The sequence below is a fragment of the Amphiprion ocellaris genome, chromosome 13, assembly GCF_022539595.1.
Source record: "Amphiprion ocellaris isolate individual 3 ecotype Okinawa chromosome 13, ASM2253959v1, whole genome shotgun sequence".
Taxonomy (NCBI): Eukaryota; Metazoa; Chordata; class Actinopteri; family Pomacentridae; genus Amphiprion; species Amphiprion ocellaris.
The window spans coordinates 20,839,960-20,855,007 of NC_072778.1; the positions used below are offsets into that span (position 1 = coordinate 20,839,960).

At 40.8% G+C, this 15,048-nt stretch overlaps 2 protein-coding genes across 3 annotated transcripts; both read left to right on the forward strand.

Moving 5' to 3' along the window:
- The first annotated feature begins 382 nt into the window (after positions 1–382).
- On the forward strand, positions 383–1,694 carry LOC111569545 (C-X-C motif chemokine 3-like). The gene is made up of 4 exons (XM_023271722.3): positions 383–566; positions 677–797; positions 1,085–1,162; positions 1,334–1,694. The coding sequence occupies exons 1-4, from the start codon at positions 503–505 to the stop codon at positions 1,410–1,412; spliced, it is 342 nt and encodes a 113-aa protein (XP_023127490.1). The 5' UTR covers positions 383–502; the 3' UTR covers positions 1,413–1,694.
- Positions 1,695–6,721: 5,027 nt separating this feature from the next.
- Positions 6,722–13,990, forward strand: LOC111569512 (putative monooxygenase p33MONOX). Of its 2 annotated transcripts, none has more exons than XM_023271676.3 (8): positions 6,722–6,928; positions 7,888–8,056; positions 8,146–8,333; positions 8,526–8,637; positions 8,859–8,986; positions 11,657–11,820; positions 12,024–12,199; positions 12,735–13,990. In XM_023271676.3, the coding sequence occupies exons 2-8, from the start codon at positions 8,029–8,031 to the stop codon at positions 12,938–12,940; spliced, it is 1,002 nt and encodes a 333-aa protein (XP_023127444.2). In that variant the 5' UTR covers positions 6,722–6,928; positions 7,888–8,028; the 3' UTR covers positions 12,941–13,990. The 2 variants fall into 2 exon arrangements, with proteins under 2 accessions (XP_023127444.2, XP_023127443.2); XM_023271675.3 differs by having other exon boundaries at positions 7,941–8,056.
- Positions 13,991–15,048: the final 1,058 nt, after the last annotated feature.

The following is a 15,048-nucleotide window of genomic DNA, read 5'->3' on the forward strand; positions in this document are numbered from 1 at the left end:
GGATCCATTTGTTTGTATGTTTGTTCTTTATGAATCCAAAATAATAAAATGCTCAAAAGGAATAAAAACATTTTTTCATATTTGGGTTGACTATTTACACAAACAGTGTGCTAAAATTGTATGTGTACATGCAGTTTTACAGTTCTGATAGGTTACACAGCTTTATTTCTTTTTTCACATGCACATTTTTAATGTACTTTTAGAATGTAAGTCACAGTCATATTAGTAGTGCTGTAACCAGAGCTCATGGAGAGTGGAATGAGTGGGAGTTTTAGTCTTGTGGTTTATTAAGTTTCACTTTCCAATGTAGAAAAATTCCCTTGATGAACTGAAAGAGGAGGTATGTGGCCAAGGACAGTATTTAAGGCAGCCCTCAACCTCTCCACCTCACAGTTCTCCTGTCAGCAAACCCTCCTCAGCTCTTGCTAACCTCTCTGGCTGCCATCATCTTGACCACACTTTTTAAGCACCAGTGTCATCTTGACCAAAGAGGAAACCAACAATGTCTGGCATCATGAAGGTGTTTCTGCTCATCGCTGTCATGTTCTGCATCTCTGAAGCCCAATGTAAGTTTTTTGAAACCACATTTTTTATTTGGGACTCACAGATAATGTGAGATTTTTATTAATTTGAGCTTGAATTGCTCAAAGGATTAATCTCTTTGTCTTATTTACAGTCAATGAGAAAGGACAGCAGTGTCTCTGTCAGCGTGTCAAGAATGCCATCATTTCGAGGGCTGCGATTAAGGATGTCCAGATCTACCAAGCGACCGTCTTCTGTACCAAAGTCGAGATTGTGTAAGTTATGAGTTTCCATAAGTAAGAAATGTGACGTTATTTTAGAAATTTGATGTTGATATATTCACTTGATATTTGGACTCCATGCTCAAATAAAACACGACATTCATAATGAATTAAAGGACAGAGCAAAATTTCTTGAAGTTAGTGTTACTAACAGCTAAATTAATGTAGCATTTTAAACACTGATATGCCTTTTTAATCACATAATCTCTGAAAATCACTGCCTCTATGTATATGCATCTGTTCTGTTTAATTGAACTTGTCTCTGTTTTCCATTTCTGCAGTGTCACCCAGAACAACGGCTTTCGCTATTGCCTGAACCCCCAGTTGAGGGCACTGAAGAAACTCATGGACAACATCATGTGAGTATTATTACACTAAAAGAAGCATCACCTTCAATACACTGACCACCAAATTGCCAATATTTATGTTTGAATGAATCATTGTAGATAGACATAAACTACTGAATAATGATGAATTTTGGATTCTGTTGTAATGTGTCTAATGAGCGCTTGTTTTACTCTAATTTCCAGCAAGAAGCAGAAATCCTCTACAGTCTCACCATCTGATCTGACTTACACTGCAGGCAGCACCAGCACAGCTCGCAACTAACTGACTCTGTTTTAACTTACGGCCCGAGCAAGAACCTCATTCGATCTCTGACCTTCTCAACAAAAGCACCTTCAACAAATATAGATGTAAAATGATTGAAACTTTTTGTGTATTTATCTTCTATTTATACTGATGTGCACTTACAGCATATCTCTATTCTTTGTGTTCTGTTTTTCTGATATGCTTTTGTATATAGATGTATGTGTTGTAGATTTTTCAGAATTTTTGGTACCTTTAATTTTTTTATGACAAGAAGAAAAATAAAAGAAAGTCATGATGAGAGCACTGAGTTTGTGTTTTCTGTTCCAAGCTAGATGCAGTTTGTGTCCTACTAGTGTATCGATACTGCTACCTGGTGGATCAGGGCTGCTAATGCAAGAAGTGTGGTGTGACACTTCATGTGGCCAGAGGGCTCATGCATTCTCAGAATGCTGAGCATTAAATATGTGCAGGCGTTACATTCAGTTACATTCTGTGTCATCTTCGAGACACAGCTGACACCAAAAAGCTACCAGAGCAGTCTGGGATAACAGGGTCAATAACCGGCCAGCACCATGTGCTGACGCTCAACTGTGACAAGGGCGGCTCAGCTGTGGTGAGTCTCATAGGTTGGTATCCTCTACGCCCACACACACACACCCACCCCTCTCTCTCCCTCTCTCTCTCTCTCTCTCTCACACACACACACACACACACACACACACACTAGAATTAATATTGATATATTGATATATTGCATTACCTGACCCCTGACCTTAACCTAAACCATCACAACTACATATGTAACCCAGCTGCAGCCTAAACCTCATTCTAACGTCAACCTTCACACCAAATCATAACCTTTAAACAGGCCGACCAAACCGAAATGTTCCCATATATAGAAATGACCTCAATAGAGTCTAAAACAGGTCCTCACAAGACACCAATGCAGGCCTCTCAGCTGACAGGGAACGTTCCCGCAACATTGGATAAAATTACCTCCATTAACTCCAAGTTTTACTTTGTTTTTAAAGTGATAACATTACCTGTAAGTTCTACTATATTGTTCAAAGATGATGTTCAATGCATCAATGTTTAAGTAATATTTTCATTTCCAGTATAGTTCCAAAACATAAATAAATAAAAAATAAAGTTAAGTTAATAAAGTTCATATCAACGTTCAGAGGTTGCTGTCAGGAACACAGACAATCTGATAAGATCTTATCAAGGCCTGAGATGGGCAAGTGTTTTGATATAGAACATTTTAGAACATCCATTCATCCATCGATTATCGATACAACGCTTAACCCTTGTATGGTGTTCGGGTCTGTGGGACCCGTTTTCATTTTTGTATCAAAGAAAAGTTTTACGATAATTTTTTATTTCCAACTCAGATTCATTGGCCTTGGCTCATTTCCTGTGAAGAACATACACTATATTGCCAAAAGTATTCGCTCACCCATCCAAATAATCAGAATCAGGTGTTCCAATCACTTCCATGGCCACAGGTGTATAAAATCAAGCACCTAGGCATGCAGACTGCTTTTACAAACATTTGTGAAAGAATGGGTCGCTCTCAGGAGCTCAGTGAATTCCAGCATGGAACTGTGATAGGATGCCACCTGTGCAATAAATCAAGTCGTGACATTTCCTCGCTCCTAAATATTCCACAGTCAACTGTTAGCTGTATTATAAGAAAGTGGAAGTGTGTGGGAATGACAGCAACTCAGCCACGAAGTGGTAGGCCACGTAAACTGACGGAGCGGGGTCAGCGGATGCTGAGGTGCATAGTGCCAAGAGGTGGCCAACTTTCTGCAGTCAATCGCTACAGACCTTCAAACTTCATGTGGCCTTCAGATTAGCTCAAGAACAGTGCTTCAGCAGAGAGCTTCATGGAATGGGTTTCCATGGCCGAGCAGCTGCATCCAAGCCATACATCACCAAGTGCAATGCAAAGCGTCAGATGCAGTGGTGTAAAGCACGCTGCCACTGGACTCTAGAGCAGTGGAGACACGTTCTCTGGAGTGACGAATCATGCTTCTCCATCTGGCAATTTGATGGACCAGTCTGGGTTTGGCGGTTGCCAGGAGAACAATACTTGTCGGACTGCATTGTGTCAAGTGTAAAGTTTGGTGGAGGGGGGATTATGGTGTGGGGTTGTTTTTCAGGAGCTGGGCTTGGCCCCTTAGTTCCAGTGAAAGGAACTCTGAAGGCTTCAGCATACCAAGACATTTTGGACAATTCCATGCTCCCAACTTTGTGGGAACAGTTTGGAGCTGGTCCTTCCTCTTCCAACATGACTGTGCACCAGTGCACAAAGCAAGGTCCATAAAGACATGGATGACAGAGTCTGGTGTGGATGAACTTGACTGGCCTGCACAGAGTCCTGACCTCAACCCGATAGAACACCTTTGGGATGAATTAGAGCGGAGACTGAGAGCCAGGCCTTCTGGTCCAACATCAGTGTGTGACCTCACAAATGTGCTTCTGGAAGAATGGTCAAAAATTCCCATAAACACACTCCTGAACCTTGTGGACAGCCTTCCCAGAAGAGTTGAAGCTGTTATAGCTGCAAAGGGTGGACTGACGTCATATTGAACCCTATGGATTAGGAATGGGATGTCACTTACATTCATATGCGAGTCAAGGCAGGTGAGCGAATACTTTTGGCAATATAGTGTATATCACAACTCATTTTCAATGACCGCACACCGTACACCCCCGCTACACATTTAAATTACATAGAGGATGTTCGGGTCTACTGGACCCGCGGCCAATGAAAGTGTGGAAATTTTAGGTCTTGTGTACCTTCACTCTGTCCTCCTCCTTTCTGGGCCTCCTGTGTGTGTGTGTGTGTGTGTGTGTGTGTGTGTGTGTGTGTGTGTGTGTGTGTGTGTGTGTGTGTGTGTGTGTGTGTCAATATTGGAATTGTCCATCCTGCCGTTCTGCACAAGGTTGGAGTATTGTTGCAAAATTCAAGCACCAACACCCTCTCTCTTGTGGGAACAGAACTTTATTTTCTCATACTCTATCCCAGCTGCAAATTGGGGGCTGGACACAATAAATATAGCTTTGCCAGTGTGGTTCTTTATTACAACTGATCAAGATGGCCAAAAGGTTGTCTGCTCAGAGGGCCTTGCAACTGATTTTGGAATGGAGGGAAACATTTGATAACGGCATAGAGGAAGAGATTTCAGAATCTGAGGATCACATTTCTGAAAAGTCAGGGTCTGACAGTGACTTTGAAGAAGAGAATGAGATTGAGCACCAGCTAGCTCCACAGCAAAGACGAGCCACAGGACCTCAGCAGCCTGTCCAGGACCAGCCAGTCCCAGGACCAGAACAAGCCCATCAGCAGCTAGCAAATGAAGAAATATGGATGTCAGTAAATGGTGAAACTGAATCGTCTTCTTGCCCAAGAAATGAGCCACGCCGCAGGGCTGCCAAGGTGACAAAGATGCAACCAGGGACAACACGCATGGCAGTTACTCATGTGGAGGATATCAAGTCTTCTTTTGAGCTTTTCTTCACAGATTCCATCCAGAAAATTACTCTGGATTGCACTAATTCAGAAGGAAGACATGTTTTTGGAGAGAGGTGGAAGGAGATGGACCAAACCCATTTACATGCTTATTTTGGGGTTCTTATCCTTGCTGGAGTTCTCAGGTCTAAAGAGGAATCCACAGAATCCCTGTGGGATGCAGAAACTGGCAGAGAACTTTTCCGTGCAACAATGTCTCTGGAAAACTTCCACATAATTTCCAGGATCTTCCGGTTTGATAACCAAGACGACAGACCAGTTTGACAGCAGAGACAAGCTAGCTGTCATCAGGACAGTGTGGGACAAGTGGGTGCACCGCCTCCCACTGTTTTGCAACCCTAATGTCACTATGATGAGCAGCTGATGTCGTACTGGGGCCGCTTCCCCCTTCAGACAGTATATACCATCTAAACCTGCAAAATATGGTATAAAGAGCTGGGCTGCCTGTGATGCTACTTGCATCAAGTACAAGAAGTACATATGCAGCACACACACAGTATAACTCTGCCCCTCATGTGTTGTATAGGCTGGCATGAAAAGACAATGTGTTCAATGAGGCTGATTTGTTGTCTTGACTGACATGGTTACTGTATGTGTCCAGCTTATGTTACATAAATTGACCTGAATGGGTTAAATTCCTAATGAAGTTCAAAAAAACAAAAGTCAGTAGTTATGAAAAACCTTCCTTCATTTGTAAATGTGTTTACTTTTTCTACTCTTACCGTGATTAGAATTGATTTTCTTTTTTTAATTACATTTTATCAATGAAACAAACAAAAAACGAGTAGCACTTTAATTCATAAATGTGATCTAACAAAGGTAAAGAGCAAATATTTACCATTTATGTTGTTTATATTGCTTGTAATTGGAATGAGGAAAATATCTGTTGTGTATTTTAACATAAAATTATTTGATTGTATTGAATTGAAAACCCCAAAATGCAATGGTTCCACCAGACCCGTGAACACCGGCTGAGTAACAAAAATATGAACACCACATGAGGGTTAATCTTCATTAGGGTCACAGGGGCTGGAGTCTATCCCAGCTGATGTAGGGCGAAGGCAGGGGACAGTCTATCACAGGACTGCACAGAAATACAATCAATCACACCTATGGACAATTTAGAATCACCAATTAACCACAGCATGTTTTTGGACTGTAGGAGGAAGCCGGGGAACCCACGCATGCACAGGGAGAACATGCAAACACCATGCATAAAGATCCCAGGCCAGAACGTGAACCGAGGATTTTCTAGCTGCAAGGCATCAGTGCTAACCACCGAGTCACTGTGCAGCCCCCATGATGTTTCCACAATGAAAACAAATCAAGAATGGTGTCAATGCAACATAGAAGATTTTTTAGTTGTCCTGCCTTTAAGAAGAATACTCTGGGAACTGAAAGAAAACATCCTGCTGGAAACATTAGTCGAACTTTGCTTGTGGAACAAAAATAATGGAGAGCTGATGCATGCAGATCTTAACTTTTGATACTTTACACCAAAACTTAATTCTAACATGAACCAAAAATAAAAACAAAAAACAAAGCATAAACCAAAGTCTTTTGGTTTATACATATTCATCTAGCATTTATTTATTTATATTATACACATATTCACTCCTAAATCTACTCTGTGCCCATCTCAGGTTTGCTATTTATATATATATATATTTTTTAACAACAGTCACATATATCCACCACAATGGTAAGAACAGCCTCAGCATTGCTATGCAGCACCACACACTTCCCAAACATTGTGCAGGGCTTTAAGTTTCAGTGATCACTTCCGAGGCTGGGCTGCAGGAGGTGGGTTCAGCGATGCCGTGTGTCTGTCAGTCTGTCTCTGTTTGTTTTGTACGTCCAAAAGTCATGGAAGAACTCACCGGTACGCAAAGATACAGTATTCGCTCGGTAAGTCTGGCAAAACGGTGCGACGGTGACAAAACCTCTGCAGCTGTGGCGTAATTCCAGCCGGCAGGAGAGGAAATCTAGCTGGCAGGTGAGTGTTTGGACATAGTTAATTCATGTTAACGCTGCAAATGCCTGAATATAATTCAAACAAGCAAAAAAAAAAAAAAAAAAAAAATTTTAAAAAGCGCAGGGTGTAATTATAACATAATACATGAAGGAACCGTGGATTATCTCAGCTTTGAAAAAAATGGTTTAGCCACTCGATTCAACACTTAAAGGTGTGGTCTCCTGGGACATACAGCAACTGAAATCGCTTTTTTGACATGAGTTTTTATTCTAAAGAGTCTACAGTTTTTATTCCCACACATACGTCCATGGCGTGACTTGGGTTCCTTTTGTTTTTTTGCAAGTCACTGTATCTGGCAGGGGCTTCCAACAGTGCTGACGTGAACAAAAACGTGATGTCTGTCTGGAAACTAGCAGACCAGCCTCCAGAATACCTCCCATCTAAATCTGCAAAACCTGAATTCTGCTAAAAAGAGATTTATTTTGCAGATCTTCATTTGTTTACTGAAGAACAGGGGGCAATGGAAAGTGAGCTCAGATAAGAATGATAAGAAACACTGATAATATATTCACCATAATACAAGATGACTGATCACTGTCCCTGTACTTTATGTAATAGGGAACTAAGTGCAGAACAGGACCCATTTTGTCAGACATTAGAAGTTTCATTTCCCTGTGAATAAAAGAGCTGCTTAGATTTACAGTTACATAAATCTTTTGTGAGAGTGACGCTGACATAAACTATTATTAATGACAGCGCTGTAACCAGACCCTGTGGTTCTATTTGGAGCATGTCAGGAACAGGACACACTGCACCATGCACAGCAAACACACCTCTGATGTGTTTAGTCTCTGACTTAACCATGATTAGGGCAACAAAAACATGCATACAGTACATTTGTTAGCCTACTTTCTTCTCCAAGCCTACAGTGAAAGGATTTGCACCCCTGTGATGTTGCATTGCATACTTTTCCTCATTAGGAACAGGCCTTTCTAGCAGCCTAATGATGTCTGTGTGATGTCATGTGATGAAGTGCTCAGGTTTAACGTCAAGCTGAGTGAAGGGAGAATCTCCACACTGTCAGAGTCTGTGGTGGTCAATCCCTTTAATCTGTTGTCAAAATGGCCTCAAGACAGGGAGACATTCCAGGTAATGTAGTATTTTATACTTGCCAAATTATCTCTGGTATGGTGTATTCAACGCTGCTGTAACATGTCTTCTTTACTCCCATTCTACAGCCCTTGAGTCTGGCACTTCATCCGGACTCTTCGGTGCTTTTTCGTCTCCCATTGCAATGACCCGACGCAACATCAGCTACGATGAGCACATGGACGCCCCCATGCATTCACCACCTCCAGACTTGACTGTCAACATCTTATGGAAAGACCCAGTCATCCCACAGCATAAGTTCAGGAACACTTCAGAGGTATTCCCTGTTTACTGTTACTTCCTCAGCCACATTGTTTTAAACTGGTTAAATGAACAAAACGTTCTCTGTATTGGCTCATGAGAAACTCGTTCTTGAGGGTTGGCTGCATACCTGGACACTTTTGATTTCCTCATCCGACTGTGATGTAACTGGTTTGTTAATTCTAACAGTATTAACTTGTGTGAACAGGAAAGTGAGAGTGGTGGGAAGCCACATACTTTTGAGGTACCGTCGCCAGCCAAGTCCCCAGTGCCTGTGGTGAAAGCCAAAGCCACCTCTTTAATGAGCTCGCTAATGATCAGTAAGTCAGCAAAACCAGCTGAGTAACTTAATGAATCAACTTTTATTCTCATTTTGATGAATATCGAGACACTTTGTCACTACATGTCACAGACTTATGCATATATGCAGAATCATGTACCTATATTGTCTTAATTAACTAACATTTATTAGTTTTATTGGTATCTGTGGCACTATGAAGGAGCTAAACACTGACTGCACTGTTTGCCCATCTTCACTCAGAGCAAACCCAAGAGAACATCCAGAAGTTTGAGCACCAGGCAGGGCTGACAGATGCTGGATATTCTCCTCACAAAGGCCTCTCTGCAGAGGATACTCGCTTCCACCGACGGGGTGATGGCACGCTGCCAGTAAGTATGAATAACTGTGAGGGTATAAGCCTCGATATGGCAAGGAACAGTGGAAAGTTTTGTCTCTGTCCACCATTAATAAGTTAATAAACTAATGAAATATCTTTTCTCACTAAATGTCCAACGGGTGTGTTTAGAGGGCAGCACAACTTAAATGGAAGATCATAGGTGTGAATTGACAGAAGTCTGTTTTGGATCAAATGTCATAGCAAAACAAGAGAGGCAAGACTGTTTAAGTTCATTCTACCATCAGTAACCCTTTAGCAAGATACAACTGATGTGTTTCTAACTGATCAGGGAAATTTAATTAGAAAATGTTGCATTGTCACACACCAGTTTTGAAAAATACATATTTTCAAGGTCACTTAAGTGTTTCGAACAACGAAATCAGGAATAATGTGTTGGCAGCAAAATGTAACTTGCACAAATAGAAAAAAAGTGTGAAATGGTAACTGATTATAAGAATTATGTATTGGGATTGACCTTTATACAATGATTAGCACATTTTTCCAAATAGTGCACATTCACATAGTCCTGTTTGTGTGCGTGTGTACACATGTGTGTGCTTGTGTGTGTATGAACAAAGGTTGTGTTTTCTTTTCTGTATGGATCTGTCTGTTTTGGCTCACCTGCCATCAATTGACCTGTTCCAAAATATTGTAATGCTGCACAAAGAACAACACAAACACATTGTGAGGATAATATTCCAAACTATAGAGCAACGTTTTGTGCAAATGTTGTGAGAAATGTGAGTGATAATACTATATTGTTATAGTCTGTTGCAGTGACAGCAGGCTAAACATGGAACATCTCGGTAAACAAATTACGTAATATCACTCTGCTATCAGTGCTGTTGCCAAGCAACGCCCTCACATGAAACGAGCACGCTTATTTTCTGAAACCGACCAATCACGGAACTCCTTACAAAGGCAGGCCGACTGCTGTGTGTACAGAAGGGACTGTCGATCTTTTCGTCAAATAATCAACACTGAAACAGCAAATTATGGACGAAATGCAGGAATCCGTCGGACTGAAACGTCAAAGAAAACTTATCATAAAAAGGTGTGTCTAGAGTTTATTGTGTTTCGTTCCTGGCGTTTGTGCATTGCGGCCTAAAGTAGGCCGTTAGCAAAGCAACATTGTAAGCTAGCTAGCAAAACTGGCATTCCAGCTAACCCGAGTAAACAAAATGATTTATTCGTGACGTTAACTGGCGATTATAATCCCAGGCCAGCTTTAGGCAAACTAAGGTGAAGCTAGTGATTGAGTCAAAGGCAAAGAGACTCTTGTTTACTGGCTACGTACCGATAGCTTAGCGTGTAGCTTGGTAGGTTCAGTTTCGTCAGTTAGCTGTTATGTGGCTGTCCAACGACCGTTAGCAATACACCAGCTAATTATCAGCTAGGCAGCATTTAACGGTATTGTTTGTTTCATGAAGATGGGAGCTCTAGAGAAATACATTCCTCAGAGACAGCTCTTATGGCGGTCGGGGGTTGTTGTTCTTGTGCTTATCTAACCCTAGCCCCAGTCTGTGCCTCTCATGTAGCTTAATGATAACGTTAGTAAATGGTACAGCTAGACTTTGGCTAGCGTTTGTTGCACTTGTCCCTTGGAATGTAGTTTTTTGAAAACATATTCCACACAAATTCCACTTTTGCCTGACTTATTGACAATTATGCTACGTGTCAGAAGAAATTGTTTTATAACGTGTGTGAAATAACATGTAATTGTTTTTTTCCCCCAAAAAATATATGAAGATCACATTCACTGTACTGCTTTTTTTTTTTTTTTTTTAACCTGGCTGTTTTCAGTTTCCATATCAGCTCTCCAGCACGATAAATTACACAAAAGCAGCTTCAGCCCCAGGATGTTTTTAAATAGTGTTTTTGAATGTGCTGGTAGGATTTGAGGAGTGATGAAATCAGGCAGGATATTGACCTAAATATTACACAAGGGATTAAAGCACATGAAAACAGTTTTTGTCATTCATTTGTACCACGGCCAGCAGGATGTCATATACAGTTTAGAAGGACCTTCAGCATGTGGATGGGAATATGCTTGCACTGAATGGAAATTAAACATTAAATGTTTTATTCCAGAGATTATTACTGAATTAAACCTAAATCTCAAGGCAAGTATTGTTTAAAATGTATTTGTTTTTTAGTGTAAAAATTGGCTTTTGCACATTGACAGTCTATAGTTGCTGGTTATGTGGTTCATTCTTAAGTCATCGTTATTTTGTCACAGAGCATTCTATTTTGTCTCTTGACTTTTTTTCTATTTACACACCCACACAACATGGTCACGTATTCTGACGGTCTGTATCACACTTTATTATTTTATTTTTGATCTGCAGGTCGAGTAAAACACTGCTGACCTTTTGCATTGTGTATTTAGGGATGTTCACTGTTTAAATAGGATCAGTGCTGTGTCTCTGACTAATCATTACATGCGTCACAAACATGCACTTAATCAAACATGGACATGGCAAAAGAAGTGTCACAGTAACGGTTTTGTCACTTGGATACATATGTTGAAAATTAACCAACCAACCAACTGTGAAAATTAAAGCTTATTTTTAAATCACTTTACAAATTACAGGTGATTATAGACTAATGAAGGACATTGCCTTATTGTTTGTTTTATTGGTTGTTTTTTCTGTCTGTGCAGAAGTTGAGAATGCCAAGTGGGGACTTCAAGGAGGACAGGCTTACAAGATCTGCACAATCCACCCCAAGTGGCACCCCTGCTGTCACCCCCTCTGTCACCCCCTGTGTTACCCCCAGCGTCACCCCCTGTGTTAGTCCCCACTCATCACCGGCTCTCAGTCGCAGGTAGGTTTCATGCAGCTGAAATGTGAAGCTCATGTTGTCATTTGATCTAAGCACGATTCAGAATTTTAGTTTGAAATTGGCAGAAATAAAACCCCTAATAGTAATGCATTTTATTTCCCTACTTAGAATGCAAGTGCCATATGGCATATATTGTCATGCTTGATTGTATGTTCATCTCTTGGTCTTCCTTGTTGGAAATACAGGAACTGGTTCCAGCTGAGTCCTGCACCTTTCCTTGCTGCCCCAGAGCTCAACTGTCCCAGTCCCAGCACAGACATGGGAGGAAATGAGGGAGGAGGAGGAGAGAGGTGGAGCTTCTTTGGAACTCGATCTGTGGTACAGAAGTCCCCCACAGATCCTGGCTCTGAAACCAGCACAGGTGAGAGACTTTTACCCAGTCCTGAATCTGCATCATGACTGCAGTATTTTTAGCACAAATTGAGATGAAGCCCCTGCATTTTTTGTTTTTTCTTTGATTACAGTAATGCGGGTTTCACTGCCACAGAAGAACCCTCTTAGACAATTGAATCACTTTTGAAATCAGTGTAGATTTTTAAGTGAGAGGGTGGCGCTTCTTTAAAACCAATTCTGTAATCCAATTTGAAAAAAAATGTTGACCCACCTCCCAACAATTAAGACAGGAAATTAGATCCTGTTATCATTTGTATCAACTAATACATATTAACACAAGGACTGACATTAGATAAACTACTTCAAACTCTGTGGTTGGGAGTGGTTTTCAATTTGACGACTATGACGTCTGTCATAGTGTCTTGAACCACCACTTGTAAACCTGTGGCAGCAAATTCTTAGAAAGTGCTCGCATTTCACTTTTCAATAATAATACTATAGGTGCTCTCTATGCCACTGTAATTTAGGTCATGAATGACATCTGCCACATCTTTCTCCTGCAGGCTTCTCTCTGCAGTCCTACTTTGGCCTGCAGAAGTCCTCTACCATGGATGGCACTAGCACCCAGGTGAACCTCAAGGTGGAGGACCCTTCCAGCTTCATGCCCCCCAAGATTGATATCTCAGGCATAGAAGCCAAGCGGGTACCTCCGCGGCCACACAAACTTAAACCTCGGGACATGAATGTTTTAACACCTTCGGGCTTCTGACATCAGACCAGCTGTGTGGTTGTTGGTCCTTTGTGCCACATCCTCAGTAGTTTCCAACCATCTGGTTGCTCCTTCCCTTTCCTGTCTTCCTCTGTCCCCTCTGTCTCCTTGCAAATTCACTGAGGCTGAGAGGAATGAGGACTACCTACAGTATTAGCTCACCAGCCTCAGAGACATCACTGCACTGCTACTCCCCCCAGTGGACTTCTTCAGATCGATTGCTGTCCTCTATAACTCCACACCATCACCTTCCTGTGTCTTCCAACTCATTGGTCCAAATAAAGAACAAATGAAGTAAATTCATTTGTCACCCCTAAAGATGGTACTGCTTTGTATTAATGTTGTCCTGTCACATAATGGGTGCATTGACTTGCAACGCCTTTCTGTCCTTGTTCCATTGTCAGTGATGGCATGAGATTATCAGTCCTTTTCAGAAGTTGATGTCTTTAGCATTGCCTCTCAAACTGACCAGTTATTTCAATTCTGAATACTCACATGCCTGCCTCATTTGTTGTGTTTTAAATTTTATTTTAAATAAGCTCACAAGTTTGTAGTTGTGTAGTGCTTGGCTCTGTCAGCATGCAGAGTAGACTGTGTATGACTGATTTTGTGCCTAAACTTTCAGCGTGCTTGTGTTTGGCATCCTTGCCATCTAAGTTTAGCTTTTTTTTTTTTTTATTACGTGAAAGAGCATCTTATTTTCTTTATGATCGAGTATGACTGCGAACCTGAAGTGAATTATTTTTTTTTTTATTATTATTTGAACTCAAGTATTTTCATATTGTCCTGCTTTAAACCAACAATGTATATTCTAAATACTGCATAGTACAGTTTGTTGAGTTTAGCACATTTTTATATAGGGCCATAGTGTTGGTTCAAGAAGCTATAAGAATACAAAGCATTGAAGTGGTCATTTTCAAGTTTGGATTTGTTTGTGTCGAAGAACCTCTGCTGTTTTATTTCAAAGTTGTTGAATTCCATTAAATAATTGCACAAGGGAGATGGTCTCCCACTTACATCTGTAAATAAATCTGATCTTAACAAGCAAAACCTGAACCTTTGGATCTATTTTTTTCATAGTGCCAAGTATAGGGCTGGAATAATTTATAAATCCATGAATATACATTCACAGCATAATGCATTCTGTTAATGTTTTGTGTTTAGAATATGCAGCAGCCTCAATACCTAATTTAGAGCTTTTTGAGTGTATCACAGGTGGCAAAATACAAGATATTAAGTACAGACTAATAAAAGCTATGCATTTGAATTACTAAACAAACTGAAAATGTGAAGAGTGATTTTGAATCATTATAGACATTTACTCATTTTTGAACATGCGTCAACCTGAACATAATTATAAGTTTCTCTTTGCATTGCTCCCTGAATTTTACAGGGATTTACAGGTGGTTATCACATCAAGACAAAAAAGGTCAGATCTGACCCCTGTTGTGAAAATGTGGAATGACTTTGCAGGAACCTTTACCTACAATCTTTGGCCAGAAGATGGCACAATAACTTCAGCATGAGATCACAGAATTTGCAGTAAGTTTCCTGTTCATTAATATGGCTTTTGTATTTCATGATGATGGGTTATCATCAGATTAGAATCAGGAGCAGAAGCATTCATGCTGCAGTCAAATAACTTGTTGAGCAGCAACAATATATTTTTCCCCAAATGAAAACTAGGACAAATAATCAGGAAATGAATTTTGCCACACAGGCATAAAGAGCAGAGGAGTCAGAAGGAGATTATGCTTCTCCCTGGTGGCTCGTCTTTCAGGTCATCCACTGTGCACACACTGATTTAATTTGCCTCGTGCTGTTGTCAGAGAGACTGATTTTATTGCTACAATTATATACCGTCAACAATTCCGCACAATGACTGAATATAATTTGATACCCAACCCCCTTCCTTCACCTCAAAGCACACAGGCCATCAGACAATGAGCCAACAGGGAGAAACTGTAGAGAGCAGAATTTTTCTCCTGTAAGCTCAGCCCTGCCCGACTTTACAGCCTTGTTAAGGCAGCAATGACTGCCTAATACATGCTTACTGTGTGTGTGAGAGAGATGTGGAGGATTTATGACAGGGTGTTGTCCTCATTTTT